The sequence below is a fragment of the Nerophis lumbriciformis genome, linkage group LG25 (genome assembly GCF_033978685.3).
Source record: "Nerophis lumbriciformis linkage group LG25, RoL_Nlum_v2.1, whole genome shotgun sequence".
NCBI classification, from domain to species: domain Eukaryota; kingdom Metazoa; phylum Chordata; class Actinopteri; order Syngnathiformes; family Syngnathidae; genus Nerophis; species Nerophis lumbriciformis.
In genome coordinates, this window is record NC_084572.2 from 1,997,052 (window position 1) to 2,017,500 (window position 20,449).

Sequence of the window (20,449 nt, forward strand, 5' to 3'; positions counted from 1 at the left end):
AAACAGGAAATGAAACGTACGGTGATATCCGCGCGTTTTTTCTTCTTCTTCCGGGGGCGGGTGAAGCGCTTCCTGTTCTATGGGGGCGGGTGAAGCGCTTCCTGTTCTATGGGGGCGGGTGCTTTCCTTGGCGGTTGCTTGCGTAGAAGAAGAAGCGCTTCCTGTTCTACCGGGAAAAAAGATGGCGGCTGTTTACCGAAGTTGCGAGATCGAAACTTTATGAAAATTAATCGTAATAAAGCGCACCGGGTTATAAGGCGCACTGTTAGCTTTTGAGAAAATTTGTGGTTTTTAGGTGCGCCTTATGGTGCGGAAAATACGGTATTTATTTATTTATATATGCACCTTATTGCTTTTTTTTATCCTGCACTACCATGAGCTTATGTAACGAAATGTCGTTCTTATCCGTGCTGTAAAGTCCAAATTTGACTGACAATAAAAAGGAAGTCTTTTTCTTCTTGCGTAATGACTTCAATGTTTGACGTGATCATGGAGGGGATGTTGAAGGGGGCGGGGGGGCGGGGTGTCTCTTCTAGTCTGGCGAGCTGTGGGCCGGCGTTGGCATTCCCCCTGCAGGTTTGACATCGCAATCGAGCTGCAGCCCCGTACGAAGGCACAAACTTCACTCCTGCTCTCAAGATGGGAAAAATCAACGGCTGCCTCAAATGTCTCTTCATCTTCTTCAACGTGATCTTCGCTGTAAGTACACCCGCCTTTTTCTTCTTCAAAATAAATGACTTTACATTAAAGTTCAAGTAGAAAACTGAAAGTCACGTCTGAACACCTTTCCTCCAACGTCCTGTCCTCTCTTGTTCTAGCGTGACTGGTGAGGATTAAGTAAGAATGTCAACATTTTTTTTCTTCTTAGATCATTGGATGTCTGCTGATCTTTGCGGTGGTGAAGGCCAGCATTTACAGTCAGCAGGTAAACTAACCACCCGGACAAGAACCTTCTTCCTGCCATGTGGTAATACTCACGCTTCAGTCGGTCTGCCTGACAAAAGCGATGATCAAGGTCATCGTGCGTCAGGAGAAGGAAGTCGTTTTCGTCGTGAGTCGTCAGTACGGAATGTAACAGCCCACCTTCGTGTGCACCAGAGGTCGGCGACCCAAAAATGTTAAAGGAGCCCATATTGGACCAAACATACCCCCCAAAAAAATCTGCCTGGAGCCGCGAAAAATTAAAAGTCTTATAAAAGTGTTATAATGAAGGCAACATATATTAGCCTACTATCAAAATGACTTTAAAAGCCTTATATAAGTGTTATAATGAAGGCAACGCATGATGTAAGTGTCTATATTAGCTATATTAGCCTACTATCAAAATGACTTTAAAAGTCTTATATAAGTGTTAAAATGAAGGCAACACATGATGTAAGTGTCTATATTAGCCTACTATCAAAATGACTTTAAAAGTCTTATATGTGTTATAATGAAGGCAACGCATGATGTAAGTGTCTATATTAGCCTACCAAAAAATTTACTTTAAAAGTCTTATATAAGTGTTAAAATGAAGGCAACACATGATGTAAGTGTCTATATTAGCCTACTATCAAAATGACTTTAAAAGTCTTAAATGTGTTATAATGAAGGCAACGCATGATGTAAGTGTCTATATTAGCCTACTATCAAAATGACTTTAAAAGTCTTATATAAGTGTTATGATGAAGACAACGCATGATGTAAGTGTCTATATTAGCTATATTAGCCTAAACAAAAATGTACTTTAAAAGTCTTATATAAGTGTTAAAATGAAGGCAACACATGATGTAAGTGTCTATATTAGCCTACTATCAAAATGACTTTAAAAGCCTTATATAAGTGTTATAATGAAGGCAACGCATGATGTAAGTGTCTATATTAGCCTACCAAAAAATTTACTTTAAAAGTCTTATATAAGTGTTAAAATGAAGGCAACACATGATGTAAGTGTCTATATTAGCCTACTATCAAAATGACTTTAAAAGTCTTATATAAGTGTTATAATGAAGGGAACGCATGATGTAAGTGTCTATATTAGCTATATTAGCCTACCAAAAAAAATTACTTTAAAAGTAACCCCCCCCCCCTAGAGGGGGGGGGGGGGTTACCCACATATGCGGTCCTCTCCAAGGTTTCTCATAGTCATTCACATCGACGTCCCACTGGGGTGAGTTTTTCCTTGCCCTTATGTGGGCTTTGTACCGAGGATGTCGTTGTGGCTTGTGCAGCCCTTTGAGACACTTGTGATTTAGGGCTATATAAATAAAGATTGATTGATTGATTGATGTAAGTGTCTATATTAGCCTACTATCAAAATGACTTTAAAAGTCTTATATAAGTGTTATAATGAAGGCAACGCATGATGTAAGTGTCTATATTAGCTATATTAGCCTACCAAAAAAATTACTTTAAAAGTTTTATATAAGTGTTAAAATGAAGGCAACACATGATGTAAGTGTTTATATTAGCCTACTATCAAAATGACTTTAAAAGTCTTATATGTGTTATAATGAAGGCAACGCATGATGTAAGTGTCTATATTAGCCTACCAAAAAATTTACTTTAAAAGTCTTATATAAGTGTTAAAATGAAGGCAACACATGATGTAAGTGTCTATATTAGCCTACTATCAAAATGACTTTAAAAGTCTTATATGTGTTATAATGAAGGCAACGCATGATGTAAGTGTCTATATTAGCTATATTAGCCTACCAAAAAAATGACTTTAAAAGTCTTATATAAGTGTTAAAATGAAGGCAACACATGATGCAAGTGTCTATATTAGCCTACTATCAAAATGACTTTAAAAGTCTTATATGTGTTATAATGAAGGCAACGCATGATGTTAGTGTCTATATTAGCTATATTAGCCTACCAAAAAAATTACTTTAAAAGTCTTATATAAGTGTTAAAATGAAGGCAAAACATGATGTAAGTGTCTATATTAGCCTACTATCAAAATGACTTTAAAAGTCTTATATAAGTGTTATAATGAAGGCAACGCATGATGTAAATGTCTATATTAGCCTACCAAAACATTTACTTTAAAAGTCTTATATAAGTGTTATAATGAAGACAACACATGATGTAAGTGTCTATATTAGCCTACTATCAAAATGACTTTAAAAGTCTTATATGTGTTATAATGAAGGCAACGCATGATGTAAGTGTCTATATTAGCTATTTTAGCCTACCAAAAAAATGACTTTAAAAGTCTTATATAAGTGTTAAAATGAAGGCAACACATGATGTAAGTGTCTGTATTAGCCTACTATCAAAATTACTTATAAAGTCTTATATAAGTGTTATAATGAAGGCAACGCATGATGTAAGTGTCTATATTAGCTATATTAGCCTACCCAAAAATTTACTTTAAAAGTCTTATATAAGTGTTAAAATTAAGGCAACACATGATGTAAGTGTCTATATTAGCCTACTATCAAAATGACTTTAAAAGTCTTATATAAGTGTTATAATGAAGACAACACATGATGTAAGTGTCTGTGTTAGCCTACTATCAAAATGACTTTAAAAGTCTTATATAAGTGTTATAATGAAGGCAACGCATGATGTAAGTGTCTATATTAGCTATATTAGCCTACTATCAAAATGACTTTAAAAGTCTTATATAAGTGTTATAATGAAGACAACACATGATGTAAGTGTCTATATTAGCCCACTATCAAAATGACTTTAAAAGTCTTATATGTGTTATAATGAAGGCAACGCATGATGTAAGTGTCTATATTAGCCTACCAAAAAATTTACTTTAAAAGTCTTATATAAGTGTTAAAATGAAGGCAACACATGATGTAAGTGTCTATATTAGCCTACTATCAAAATGACTTTAAAAGTCTTATATGTGTTATAATGAAGGCAACGCATGATGTAAGTGTCTATATTAGCTATATTAGCCTACCAAAAAAATTACTTTAAAAGTCTCATATAAGTGTTAAAATGAAGGCAACACATGATGTAAGTGTCTATATTAGCCTACTATCAAAATGACTTTAAAAGTCTTATATGTGTTATAATGAAGGCAACGCATGATGTAAGTGTCTATATTAGCCTACCAAAAAATTTACTTTAAAAGTCTTATATAAGTGTTAAAATGAAGGCAACACATGATGTAAGTGTCTATATTAGCCTACTATCAAAATGACTTTAAAAGTCTTATATGTGTTATAATGAAGGCAACGCATGATGTAAGTGTCTATATTAGCTATATTAGCCTACCAAAAAAATTACTTTAAAAGTCTCATATAAGTGTTAAAATGAAGGCAACACATGATGTAAGTGTCTATATTAGTTATATTAGCCTACTATCAAAATGACTTTAAAAGTCTTATATAAGTGTTAAAAAGAAGGCAACACATGATGTAAGTAGTTATATTAGCCTACTATCAAAATGACTTTAAAAGTCTTATATAAGTGTTATAATGAAGACAACACATGATGTAAGTGTCTATATTAGCCTACCAAAAAATTTACTTTAAAAGTCTTATATAAGTGTTAAAAAGAAGGCAACACATGATGTAAGTGTCTATATTAGCCTACTATCAAAATGACTTTAAAAGTCTTATATGTGTTATAATGAAGGCAACGCATGATGTAAGTGTCTATATTAGCTATATTAGCCTACCAAAAAAATGACTTTAAAAGTCTTATATAAGTGTTAAAATGAAGGCAACACATGATGCAAGTGTCTATATTAGCCTACTATCAAAATGACTTTAAAAGTCTTATATGTGTTATAATGAAGGCAACGCATGATGTAAGTGTCTATATTAGCTATATTAGCCTACCAAAAAAATGACTTTAAAAGTCTTATATAAGTGTTAAAATGAAGGCAACACATGATGTAAGTGTCTATATTAGCCTACTATCAAAATGACTTTAAAAGCCTTATATAAGTGTTATAATGAAGGCAACGCATGATGTAAGTGTCTATATTAGCTATATTAGCCTACCCAAAAATTTACTTTAAAAGTCTTATATAAGTGTTAAAATGAAGGCAACACATGATGTAAGTGTCTATATTAGCCTACTATCAAAATGACTTTAAAAGTCTTATATAAGTGTTATAATGAAGGCAACGCATGATGTAAGTGTCTATATTAGCCTACCAAAAAATTTACTTTAAAAGTCTCATATAAGTGTTAAAATGAAGGCAACACATGATGTAAGTGTCTAGATTAGCCTACTATCAAAATGACTTTAAAAGTCTTATATGTGTTATAATGAAGGCAACGCATGATGTAAGTTTCTATATTAGCTATATTAGCCTACCAAAAAAATTACTCTAAAAGTCTTATAGAAGGCAACACATGATGTAAGTGTCTATATTAGCCTACTATCAAAATGACTTTGAAAGTCTTATATGTGTTATAATGAAGGCAACGCATGATGTAAGTGTCTATATTAGCCTACCAAAAAATTTACTTTAAAAGTCTTATATAAGTGTTAAAATGAAGGCAACACATGATGTAAGTGTCTATATTAGCCTACTATCAAAATGACTTTAAAAGTCTTATATGAGTGTTATAATGAAGGCAACGCATGATGTAAGTGTCTTTATTAGCTATATTAGCCTACTATCAAAATGACTTTAAAAGTCTTATATAAGTGTTATAATGAAGACAACACATGATGTAAGTGTCTATATTAGCCTACTATCAAAATGACTTTGAAAGTCTTATATGTGTTATAATGAAGGCAACGCATGATGTAAGTGTCTATATTAGCCTACCAAAAAATTTACTTTAAAAGTCTTATATAAGTGTTAAAATGAAGGCAACACATGATGTAAGTGTCTATATTAGCCTACTATCAAAATGACTTTAAAAGTCTTGTATAAGTGTTATAATGAAGGCAATGCATGATGTAAGTGTCTATATTAGCCTACCAAAAAAATGACTTTAAAAGTCTTATATAAGTGTTAAAATGAAGGCAACACATGATATAAGTGTCTATATTAGCCTACTATCAAAATGACTTTAAAAGTCTTATATAAGTGTTATAATGAAGGCAACGCATGATGTAAGTGTCTATATTAGCTATATTAGCCTACCCAAAAAATTACTTTAAAAGTCTCATATAAGTGTTAAAATGAAGGCAACACATGATGTAAGTGTCTATATTAGCCTACTATCAAAATGACTTTAAAAGTCTTGTATAAGTGTTATAATGAAGGCAACACATGATGTAAGTGTCTATATTAGCCTACCAAAAAATTTACTTTAAAAGTCTTATATAAGTGTTAAAATGAAGGCAACACATGATGTAAGTGTCTATATTAGCCTACTATCAAAATGACTTTAAAAGTCTTGTATAAGTGTTATAATGAAGGCAACGCATGATGTAAGTGTCTATATTAGCTATATTAGCCTACCAAAAAAATTACTTTAAAAGCCTTATATAAGTGTTATAATGAAGGCAACACATGATGTAAGTGTCTATATTAGCCTACCAAAAAAATTTACTTTAAAAGTCTCATATAAGTGTTAAAATGAAGGCAACACATGATGTAAGTGTCTATATTAGCCTACTATAAAAATGACTTTAAAAGTCTTATATAAGTGTTATAATGAAGGCAACGCATGATGTAAGTGTCTATATTAGCCTACCAAAAAATTTACTTTAAAAGTCTTGTATAAGTGTTATAATGAAGACAACACATGATGCAAGTGTCTATATTAGCCTACTATCAAAATGACTTTAAAAGTCTTATATGTGTTATAATGAAGGCAACGCATGATGTAAGTGTCTATATTAGCTATATTAGCCTACCAAAAAAATTACTTTAAAAGTCTCATATAAGTGTTAAAATGAAGGCAACACATGATGTAAGTGTCTATATTAGCCTACTATCAAAATGACTTTAAAAGTCTTATATGTGTTATAATGAAGGCAACGCATGATGTAAGTGTCTATACTAGCTATATTAGCCTACCAAAAAAAAGACTTTAAAAGTCTTATATAAGTGTTAAAATGAAGGCAACACATGATATAAGTGTCTATATTAGCCTACTATCAAAATGACTTTAAAAGTCTCATATAAGTGTTATAATGAAGGCAACGCATGATGTAAGTGTCTATATTAGCTATATTAGCCTACCCAAAAAATTACTTTAAAAGTCTCATATAAGTGTTAAAATGAAGGCAACACATGATGTAAGTGTCTATATTAGCCTACTATCAAAATGACTTTAAAAGTCTTGTATAAGTGTTATAATGAAGGCAACACATGATGTAAGTGTCTATATTAGCCTACCAAAAAATTTACTTTAAAAGTCTTATATAAGTGTTAAAATGAAGGCAACACATGATGTAAGTGTCTATATTAGCCTACTATCAAAATGACTTTAAAAGTCTTATATAAGTGTTATAATGAAGGCAACGCATGATGTAAGTGTCTATATTAGCTATATTAGCCTACCAAAAAAATTACTTTAAAAGCCTTATATAAGTGTTATAATGAAGGCAACACATGATGTAAGTGTCTATATTAGCCTACCAAAAAATTTTACTTTAAAAGTCTCATATAAGTGTTAAAATGAAGGCAACACATGATGTAAGTGTCTATATTAGCCTACTATAAAAATGACTTTAAAAGTCTTATATAAGTGTTATAATGAAGGCAACGCATGATGTAAGTGTCTATATTAGCCTACCAAAAAATTTACTTTAAAAGTCTTATATAAGTGTTATAATGAAGACAACACATGATGCAAGTGTCTATATTAGCCTACTATCAAAATGACTTTAAAAGTCTTATATGTGTTATAATGAAGGCAACGCATGATGTAAGTGTCTATATTAGCTATATTAGCCTACCAAAAAAATTACTTTAAAAGTCTCATATAAGTGTTAAAATGAAGGCAACACATGATGTAAGTGTCTATATTAGCCTACTATCAAAATGACTTTAAAAGTCTTATATGTGTTATAATGAAGGCAACGCATGATGTAAGTGTCTATACTAGCTATATTAGCCTACCAAAAAAATGACTTTAAAAGTCTTATATAAGTGTTAAAATGAAGGCAACACATGATGTAAGTGTCTGTATTAGCCTACTATTGAAAATACTTTAAAAGTCTTATATAAGTGTTATAATGAAGGCAACACATGATGTAAGTGTCTATCTTAGCTGTATTAGCCTACTATCAAAATGACTTTAAAAGTCTTATATAAGTGTTAAAATGAAGGCAACACATGATGTAAGTGTCTATATTAGCCTACTATCAAAATGACTTTAAAAGTCTTATATAAGTGTTATAGTGAAGGCAACGCATGATGTAAGTGTCTATATTAGCTATATTAGCCTACCCAAAAAATTACTTTAAAAGTCTCATATAAGTGTTAAAATGAAGGCAACACATGATGTAAGTGTCTATATTAGCCTACTATCAAAATGACTTTAAAAGTCTTATATAAGTGTTATAATGAAGGCAACGCATGATGCAATGTCTATATTAGCTATATTAGCCTACTATCAAAATGACTTTAAAAGTCTTATATAAGAGTTATAATGAAGGCAGCGCATGATGTAAGTGTCTATATTAGCCTACCAAAACATTTACTTTAAAAGTCTTATATAAGTGTTATAATGAAGGCAACACATGATGCAAGTGTCTATATTAGCCTACTATCAAAATGACTTTAAAAGTCTTATATAAGTGTTATAATGAAGGCAACGCATGATGTAAGTGTCTATATTAGCCTACCAAAAAAAATGACTTTAAAAGTCTCATATAAGTGTTAAAATGAAGGCAACACATGATGTAAGTGTCTATATTAGCCTACTATCAAAATTACTTTAAAAGTCTTATATAAGTGTTATAATGAAGGCAACGCATGATGTAAGTGTCTATATTAGCCTACCAAAAAATTTACTTTAAAAGTCTTATATAAGTGTTATAATGAAGACAACACATGATGCAAGTGTCTATATTAGCCTACTATCAAAATGACTTTAAAAGTCTTATATGTGTTATAATGAAGGCAACGCATGATGTAAGTGTCTATATTAGCCTACCAAAAAAATTTACTTTAAAAGTCTTATATAAGTGTTAAAATGAAGGCAACACATGATGTAAGTGTCTATATTAGCCTACTATCAAAATGACTTTAAAAGTCTTATATAAGTGTTCTAATGAAGGCAACGCATGATGTAAGTGTCTATATTAGCTATATTAGCCTACCAAAAAAAATTACTTTAAAAGTCTCATATAAGTGTTAAAATGAAGGCAACACATGATGTAAGTGTCTATATTAGCCTACTATCAAAATGACTTTAAAAGTCTTATATAAGTGTTATAATGAAGGCAATGCATGATGTAAGTGTCTATATTAGCCTACCAAAAAAATGACTTTAAAAGTCTTGTATAAGTGTTAAAATGAAGGCAACACATGATGTAAGTGTCTATATTAGCCTACTATCAAAATGACTTTAAAAGTCTTATATAAGTGTTATAATGAAGGCAACGCATGATGTAAGTGTCTATATTAGCTATATTAGCCTACCAAAAAAATTACTTTAAAAGTCTCATATAAGTGTTAAAATGAAGGCAACACATGATGTAAGTGTCTATATTAGCCTACTATCAAAATGACTTTAAAAGTCTTATATAAGTGTTATAATGAAGGCAATGCATGATGTAAGTGTCTATATTAGCCTACCAAAAAAATGACTTTAAAAGTCTTATATAAGTGTTAAAATGAAGGCAACACATGATGTAAGTGTCTATATTAGCCTACTATCAAAATGACTTTAAAAGTCCTATATAAGTGTTAAAATGAAGGCAACACATGATGTAAGTGTCTATATTAGCCTACTATCAAAATTACTTTAAAAGCCTTATATAAGTGTTATAATGAAGGCAACACATGATGTAAGTGTCTATATTAGCCTACCGGTACTATCAAAATGACTTTAAAAGTCTTATATGTGTTATAATGAAGGCAACACATGATGTAAGTGTCTATATTAGCCTACTATCAAAATGACTTTAAAAGTTTTATATAAGTGTTATAATGAAGGCAACACATGATGTAAGTGTCTATATTAGCCTACTATCAAAATGACTTTAAAAGTCTTATATGTGCTATAATGAAGGCAACGCATGATGTAAGTGTCTATATTAGCCTACTATCAAAATGACTTTAAAAGTCTTATATGTGTTATAATGAAGGCAACACATGATGTAAGTGTCTATATTAGCCTACTATCAAAATGACTTTAAAAGTTTTATATAAGTGTTATAATGAAGGCAACACATGATGTAAGTGTCTATATTAGCCTACTATCAAAATGACTTTAAAAGCCTTATATAAGTGTTATAATGAAGGCAACGCATGATGTAAGTGTCTATATTAGCTATATTAGCCTACTATCAAAATGACTTTAAAAGCCTTATATAAGTGTTATAATGAAGACAACACATGATGTAAGTGTCTATATTAGCCTACTATCAAAATTACTTTAAAAGTCTTATATGTGTTATAATGAAGGCAACGCATGATGTAAGTGTCTATATTAGCCTACCAAAAAAATTTACTTTAAAAGTCTTATATAAGTGTTAAAATGAAGGCAACACATGATGTAAGTGTCTTGTTAGCCTACTATCAAAATGACTTTAAAAGTCTTATATAAATGTTATAATGAAGGCAACGCATGATGTTAGTGTCTATATTAGCTATATTAGCCTACCAAAAAAATTACTTTAAAAGTCTTATATAAGTGTTAAAATGAAGGCAACACATAATGTAAGTGTCTATATTAGCCTACTATCAAAATGACTTTAAAAGTCTTATATAAGTGTTATAATGAAGGCAACGTATGATGTAAGTGTCTATATTAGCTATATTAGCCTACCAAAAAAATTACTTTAAAAGTCTCATATAAGTGTTAAAATGAAGGCAACACATGATGTAAGTGTCTATATTAGCCTACTATCAAAATGACTTTAAAAGTCTTATATGTGTTATAATGAAGGCAACGCATGATGTAAGTGTCTATATTAGCTATATTAGCCTACTATCAAAATGACTTTAAAAGCCTTATATAAGTGTTATAATGAAGGCAACACATGATGTAAGTGTCTATATTAGCCTACTATCAAAATGACTTTAAAAGCATTATATGTGTTATAATGAAGGCAACGCATGATGTAAGTGTCTATATTAGCCTACCAAAACATTTACTTTAAAAGTCTTATATAAGTGTTATAATGAAGACAACACATGATGTAAGTGTCTATATTAGCCTACTATCAAAATGACTTTAAAAGCCTTATATAAGTGTTATAATGAAGGCAACGCATGATGTAAGTGTCTATATTAGCTATATTAGCCTACTATCAAAATGACTTTAAAAGTCTTATATAAGTGTTATAATGAAGGCAACACATGATATAAGTGTCTATATTAGCCTACTATCAAAATGACTTTAAAAGTCTTATATAAGTGTTATAATGAAGGCAACGCATGATGTAAGTGTCTATATTAGCTATATTAGCCTACCCAAAAAATTACTTTAAAAGTCTCATATAAGTGTTAAAATGAAGGCAACACATGATGTAAGTGTCTATATTAGCCTACTATCAAAATGACTTTAAAAGTCTTGTATAAGTGTTATAATGAAGGCAACACATGATGTAAGTGTCTATATTAGCCTACCAAAAAATTTACTTTAAAAGTCTTATATAAGTGTTAAAATGAAGGCAACACATGATGTAAGTGTCTATATTAGCCTACTATCAAAATGACTTTAAAAGTCTTGTATAAGTGTTATAATGAAGGCAACGCATGATGTAAGTGTCTATATTAGCTATATTAGCCTACCAAAAAAATTACTTTAAAAGCCTTATATAAGTGTTATAATGAAGGCAACACATGATGTAAGTGTCTATATTAGCCTACCAAAAAAATTTACTTTAAAAGTCTCATATAAGTGTTAAAATGAAGGCAACACATGATGTAAGTGTCTATATTAGCCTACTATAAAAATGACTTTAAAAGTCTTATATAAGTGTTATAATGAAGGCAACGCATGATGTAAGTGTCTATATTAGCCTACCAAAAAATTTACTTTAAAAGTCTTATATAAGTGTTATAATGAAGACAACACATGATGCAAGTGTCTATATTAGCCTACTATCAAAATGACTTTAAAAGTCTTATATGTGTTATAATGAAGGCAACGCATGATGTAAGTGTCTATATTAGCTATATTAGCCTACCAAAAAAATTACTTTAAAAGTCTCATATAAGTGTTAAAATGAAGGCAACACATGATGTAAGTGTCTATATTAGCCTACTATCAAAATGACTTTAAAAGTCTTATATGTGTTATAATGAAGGCAACGCATGATGTAAGTGTCTATACTAGCTATATTAGCCTACCAAAAAAAAGACTTTAAAAGTCTTATATAAGTGTTAAAATGAAGGCAACACATGATATAAGTGTCTATATTAGCCTACTATCAAAATGACTTTAAAAGTCTCATATAAGTGTTATAATGAAGGCAACGCATGATGTAAGTGTCTATATTAGCTATATTAGCCTACCCAAAAAATTACTTTAAAAGTCTCATATAAGTGTTAAAATGAAGGCAACACATGATGTAAGTGTCTATATTAGCCTACTATCAAAATGACTTTAAAAGTCTTGTATAAGTGTTATAATGAAGGCAACACATGATGTAAGTGTCTATATTAGCCTACCAAAAAATTTACTTTAAAAGTCTTATATAAGTGTTAAAATGAAGGCAACACATGATGTAAGTGTCTATATTAGCCTACTATCAAAATGACTTTAAAAGTCTTATATAAGTGTTATAATGAAGGCAACGCATGATGTAAGTGTCTATATTAGCTATATTAGCCTACCAAAAAAATTACTTTAAAAGCCTTATATAAGTGTTATAATGAAGGCAACACATGATGTAAGTGTCTATATTAGCCTACCAAAAAATTTTACTTTAAAAGTCTCATATAAGTGTTAAAATGAAGGCAACACATGATGTAAGTGTCTATATTAGCCTACTATAAAAATGACTTTAAAAGTCTTATATAAGTGTTATAATGAAGGCAACGCATGATGTAAGTGTCTATATTAGCCTACCAAAAAATTTACTTTAAAAGTCTTATATAAGTGTTATAATGAAGACAACACATGATGCAAGTGTCTATATTAGCCTACTATCAAAATGACTTTAAAAGTCTTATATGTGTTATAATGAAGGCAACGCATGATGTAAGTGTCTATATTAGCTATATTAGCCTACCAAAAAAATTACTTTAAAAGTCTCATATAAGTGTTAAAATGAAGGCAACACATGATGTAAGTGTCTATATTAGCCTACTATCAAAATGACTTTAAAAGTCTTATATGTGTTATAATGAAGGCAACGCATGATGTAAGTGTCTATACTAGCTATATTAGCCTACCAAAAAAATGACTTTAAAAGTCTTATATAAGTGTTAAAATGAAGGCAACACATGATGTAAGTGTCTGTATTAGCCTACTATTGAAAATACTTTAAAAGTCTTATATAAGTGTTATAATGAAGGCAACACATGATGTAAGTGTCTATCTTAGCTGTATTAGCCTACTATCAAAATGACTTTAAAAGTCTTATATAAGTGTTAAAATGAAGGCAACACATGATGTAAGTGTCTATATTAGCCTACTATCAAAATGACTTTAAAAGTCTTATATAAGTGTTATAGTGAAGGCAACGCATGATGTAAGTGTCTATATTAGCTATATTAGCCTACCCAAAAAATTACTTTAAAAGTCTCATATAAGTGTTAAAATGAAGGCAACACATGATGTAAGTGTCTATATTAGCCTACTATCAAAATGACTTTAAAAGTCTTATATAAGTGTTATAATGAAGGCAACGCATGATGCAATGTCTATATTAGCTATATTAGCCTACTATCAAAATGACTTTAAAAGTCTTATATAAGAGTTATAATGAAGGCAGCGCATGATGTAAGTGTCTATATTAGCCTACCAAAACATTTACTTTAAAAGTCTTATATAAGTGTTATAATGAAGGCAACACATGATGCAAGTGTCTATATTAGCCTACTATCAAAATGACTTTAAAAGTCTTATATAAGTGTTATAATGAAGGCAACGCATGATGTAAGTGTCTATATTAGCCTACCAAAAAAAATGACTTTAAAAGTCTCATATAAGTGTTAAAATGAAGGCAACACATGATGTAAGTGTCTATATTAGCCTACTATCAAAATTACTTTAAAAGTCTTATATAAGTGTTATAATGAAGGCAACGCATGATGTAAGTGTCTATATTAGCCTACCAAAAAATTTACTTTAAAAGTCTTATATAAGTGTTATAATGAAGACAACACATGATGCAAGTGTCTATATTAGCCTACTATCAAAATGACTTTAAAAGTCTTATATGTGTTATAATGAAGGCAACGCATGATGTAAGTGTCTATATTAGCCTACCAAAAAAATTTACTTTAAAAGTCTTATATAAGTGTTAAAATGAAGGCAACACATGATGTAAGTGTCTATATTAGCCTACTATCAAAATGACTTTAAAAGTCTTATATAAGTGTTCTAATGAAGGCAACGCATGATGTAAGTGTCTATATTAGCTATATTAGCCTACCAAAAAAAATTACTTTAAAAGTCTCATATAAGTGTTAAAATGAAGGCAACACATGATGTAAGTGTCTATATTAGCCTACTATCAAAATGACTTTAAAAGTCTTATATAAGTGTTATAATGAAGGCAATGCATGATGTAAGTGTCTATATTAGCCTACCAAAAAAATGACTTTAAAAGTCTTGTATAAGTGTTAAAATGAAGGCAACACATGATGTAAGTGTCTATATTAGCCTACTATCAAAATGACTTTAAAAGTCTTATATAAGTGTTATAATGAAGGCAACGCATGATGTAAGTGTCTATATTAGCTATATTAGCCTACCAAAAAAATTACTTTAAAAGTCTCATATAAGTGTTAAAATGAAGGCAACACATGATGTAAGTGTCTATATTAGCCTACTATCAAAATGACTTTAAAAGTCTTATATAAGTGTTATAATGAAGGCAATGCATGATGTAAGTGTCTATATTAGCCTACCAAAAAAATGACTTTAAAAGTCTTATATAAGTGTTAAAATGAAGGCAACACATGATGTAAGTGTCTATATTAGCCTACTATCAAAATGACTTTAAAAGTCCTATATAAGTGTTAAAATGAAGGCAACACATGATGTAAGTGTCTATATTAGCCTACTATCAAAATTACTTTAAAAGCCTTATATAAGTGTTATAATGAAGGCAACACATGATGTAAGTGTCTATATTAGCCTACCGGTACTATCAAAATGACTTTAAAAGTCTTATATGTGTTATAATGAAGGCAACACATGATGTAAGTGTCTATATTAGCCTACTATCAAAATGACTTTAAAAGTTTTATATAAGTGTTATAATGAAGGCAACACATGATGTAAGTGTCTATATTAGCCTACTATCAAAATGACTTTAAAAGTCTTATATGTGCTATAATGAAGGCAACGCATGATGTAAGTGTCTATATTAGCCTACTATCAAAATGACTTTAAAAGTCTTATATGTGTTATAATGAAGGCAACACATGATGTAAGTGTCTATATTAGCCTACTATCAAAATGACTTTAAAAGTTTTATATAAGTGTTATAATGAAGGCAACACATGATGTAAGTGTCTATATTAGCCTACTATCAAAATGACTTTAAAAGCCTTATATAAGTGTTATAATGAAGGCAACGCATGATGTAAGTGTCTATATTAGCTATATTAGCCTACTATCAAAATGACTTTAAAAGCCTTATATAAGTGTTATAATGAAGACAACACATGATGTAAGTGTCTATATTAGCCTACTATCAAAATTACTTTAAAAGTCTTATATGTGTTATAATGAAGGCAACGCATGATGTAAGTGTCTATATTAGCCTACCAAAAAAATTTACTTTAAAAGTCTTATATAAGTGTTAAAATGAAGGCAACACATGATGTAAGTGTCTTGTTAGCCTACTATCAAAATGACTTTAAAAGTCTTATATAAATGTTATAATGAAGGCAACGCATGATGTTAGTGTCTATATTAGCTATATTAGCCTACCAAAAAAATTACTTTAAAAGTCTTATATAAGTGTTAAAATGAAGGCAACACATAATGTAAGTGTCTATATTAGCCTACTATCAAAATGACTTTAAAAGTCTTATATAAGTGTTATAATGAAGGCAACGTATGATGTAAGTGTCTATATTAGCTATATTAGCCTACCAAAAAAATTACTTTAAAAGTCTCATATAAGTGTTAAAATGAAGGCAACACATGATGTAAGTGTCTATATTAGCCTACTATCAAAATGACTTTAAAAGTCTTATATGTGTTATAATGAAGGCAACGCATGATGTAAGTGTCTATATTAGCTATATTAGCCTACTATCAAAATGACTTTAAAAGCCTTATATAAGTGTTATAATGAAGGCAACACATGATGTAAGTGTCTATATTAGCCTACTATCAAAATGACTTTAAAAGCATTATATGTGTTATAATGAAGGCAACGCATGATGTAAGTGTCTATATTAGCCTACCAAAACATTTACTTTAAAAGTCTTATATAAGTGTTATAATGAAGACAACACATGATGTAAGTGTCTATATTAGCCTACTATCAAAATGACTTTAAAAGCCTTATATAAGTGTTATAATGAAGGCAACGCATGATGTAAGTGTCTATATTAGCTATATTAGCCTACTATCAAAATGACTTTAAAAGTCTTATATAAGTGTTATAATGAAGACAACACATGATGTAAGTGTCTATATTAGCCTACTATCAAAATGACTTTAAAAGTCTTATATGTGTTATAATGAAGGCAACGCATGATGTAAGTGTCTATATTAGCCTACCAAAAAATTTACTTTAAAAGTCTTATATAAGTGTTAAAATGAAGGCAACACATGATGTAAGTGTCTATATTAGCCTACTATCAAAATGACTTTAAAAGTCTTATATGTGTTATAATGAAGGCAACGCATGATGTAAGTGTCTATATTAGCTATATTAGCCTACCAAAAAAATTACTTTAAAAGTCTTATATGTGTTATAATGAAGACAACACATGATGTAAGTGTCTATATTAGCCTACTATCAAAATGACTTTAAAAGTCTTATATAAGTGTTAAAATGAAGGCAACACATGATGTAAGTGTCTATATTAGCCTACTATCAAAATGACTTTAAAAGTCTTATATGTGTTATAATGAAGGCAACGCATGATGTAAGTGTCTATTAGCTATATTAGCCTACTATCAAAATGACTTTAAAAGTCTTATATAAGTGTTATAATGAAGACAACACATGATGTAAGTGTCTATATTAGCCTACTATCAAAATGACTTTAAAAGTCTTATATGTGTTATAATGAAGGCAACGCATGATGTAAGTGTCTATATTAGCCTACCAAAAAATTTACTTTAAAAGTCTTATATAAGTGTTAAAATGAAGGCAACACATGATGTAAGTGTCTGTATTAGCCTACTATCAAAATGACTTTAAAAGTCTTATATGTGTTATAATGAAGGCAACGCATGATGTAAGTGTCTATATTAGCTATATTAGCCTAGTATCAAAATGACTTTAAAAGTCTTATATAAGTGTTATAATGAAGACAACACATGATGTAAGTGTCTATATTAGCCTACTATCAAAATGACTTTAAAAGTCTTATGTAAGTGTTATAATGAAGACAACACATGATGTAAGTGTCTATATTAGCCTACCAAAAAATTTACTTTAAAAGTCTTATATAAGTGTTAAAATGAAGGCAACACATGATGTAAGTGTCTATATTAGCCTACTATCAAAATGACTTTAAAAGTCTTAAATGTGTTATAATGAAGACAACGCATGATGTAAGTGTCTATATTAGCCTACTATCAAAATGACTTTAAAAGCCTTATATAAGTGTTATAATGAAGGCAACGCATGATGTAAGTGTCTATATTAGCTATATTAGCCTACTATCAAAATGACTTTAAAAGTCTTATATAAGTGTTATAATGAAGACAACACATGATGTAAGTGTCTATATTAGCCTACTATCAAAATGACTTTAAAAGTCTTATATGTGTTATAATGAAGGCAACGCATGATGTAAGTGTCTATATTAGCCTACTATCAAAATGACTTTAAAAGTCTTAAATGTGTTATAATGAAGGCAACGCATGATGTAAATGTCTATACTAGCCTACTATCAAAATGACTTTAAAAGTCTTAAATGTGTTATAATGAAGGCAACGCATGATGTAAGTGTCTATATTAGCCTACCAAAAAATTTACTTTAAAAGTCTTATATACGTGTTAAAATGAAGGCAACACATGATGTAAGTGTCTATATTAGCCTACTATCAAAATGACTTTAAAAGTCTTAACTGTGTTATAATGAAGGCAACGCATGATGTAAGTGTCTATATTAGCTATATTAGCCTACCAAAAAAATTACTTTAAAAGTCTTATATAAGTGTTAAAATGAAGGCAACACATGATGTAAGTGTCTATATTAGCCTACTATCAAAATGACTTTAAAAGTCTTATATAAGTGTTATAATGAAGGCAACGCATGATGTAAGTGTCTATATTAGCCTACCAAAACATTTACTTTAAAAGTCTTATATAAGTGTTATAATGAAGAAAACACATGATGCAAGTGTCTATATTAGCCTACTATCAAAATGACTTTAAAAGTCTTATATGTGTTATAATGAAGGCAACGCATGATGTAAGTGTCTATATTAGCTATATTAGCCTACAAAAAAAATTACTTTAAAAGTCTTATATAAGTGTTAAAATGAAGGCAACACATGATGTAAGTGTCTATATTAGCCTACTATCAAAATGACTTTAAAAGTCTTATATAAGTGTTATAATGAAGGCAACGCATGATGTAAGTGTCTATATTAGCCTACCAAAAAAATTACTTTAAAAGTTTTATATAAGTGTTAAAATGAAGGCAACACATGATGTAAGTGTCTATATTAGCCTACTATCAAAATGACTTTAAAAGTCTTATATAAGTGTTATAATAAAGGCAACGCATGATGTAAGTGTCTATATTAGCCTACTATCAAAATGACTTTAAAAGTCTTATATGTGTTATAATGAAGGCAACGCATGATGTAAGTGTTTATACTAGCTATTTATGTAAAATAAAATCACACATTTCTTTAACTACTCAAGTGTAAAATAAAATCACATACTGCTCCTTTAAATGTAAAATAAAATCAAATACTGCATCTTTTAGGGTAAAATCCAATCGTGTACTACTCCTTTAAGTGTAAAATAAAATCACATACTGCTTTTTAAATGTAAAATAAAATCACACATTTCTTTAACTACTCAAGTGTAAAAAAAAAAATCACATACTGCTCCTTTAAATGTAAAATCAAATCAAATACTGCATCTTTTAGGGTAAAATCCAATCGTGTACTACTCCTTTAAGTGTAAAATTGAGTAGTTAAAGAAATGTGTGATTTTATTTTGCATTTAAAAAGCAGTATGTGATTTTATTTTACACTTAAAGGAGTAGTACACGATTGTATTTTACCCTAAAAGATGAAGAATTTTATTTTATTTTACATTTAAAGGAGCAGTATGTGATTTTTTTTTTACACTTGAGTAGTTAAAGAAATGTGTGATTTTATTTTACATTTAAAGGCACAGTATGTGATTTTATTTTACACTTAAAGGAGTAGTACACGATTGTATTTTACCCTAAAAGATGCAGTATTTGATTTTATTTTACATTTAAAGGAGCAGTATGTGATTTTTTTTTTTACACTTGAGTAGTTAAAGAAATGTGTGATTTTATTTTACATTTAAAGTAGCAGTATGTGAATTTATTTTACCCTTAAAGGAGTAGTACACAATTTTATTTTACCCTAAAAGATGCAGTATTTGATTTGATTTTACATTTAAAGGAGCAGTATGTGAATTTATTTTACACTTAAAGGAGTAGTACACGATTGTATTTTACCCTAAAAGATGCAGTATTCGATTTGATTTTACATTTAAAGGAGCAGTATGTGATTTTTTTTTTTACACTTGAGTAGTTAAAGAAATGTGTGATTTTATTTTACATTTAAAGTAGCAGTATGTGATTTTATTTTACACTTAAAGGAGTAGTACACGATTGTATTTTACCCTAAAAGATGAAGAATTTGATTTTATTTTACATTTAAAGGAGCAGTATGTGATTTTCTTTTACACTTGAGTAGTTAAAGAAATGTGTGATTTTATTTTACATTTAAAGTAGCAGTATGTGAATTTATTTTACCCTTAAAGGAGTATTACACAATTTTATTTTACCCTAAAAGATGCAGTATTTGATTTTATTTTACATTTAAAGGAG

General features: G+C 29.7%; 1 protein-coding gene across 1 annotated transcript in view; it reads left to right on the forward strand.

Moving 5' to 3' along the window:
• Window positions 1-550: 550 nt before the first annotated feature.
• Window positions 551-20,449, forward strand: part of LOC133621507 (tetraspanin-8-like) — an 84,083-nt gene continuing 64,184 nt past the window's right edge. Inside the window, exons 1-2 of the mRNA XM_061983562.1 lie at window positions 551-699; window positions 869-925. Of these exons, the coding sequence (XP_061839546.1) occupies window positions 640-699; window positions 869-925 (117 nt within the window). The 5' untranslated portion in view covers window positions 551-639. The remainder of the gene's footprint in view (window positions 700-868; window positions 926-20,449) is intronic.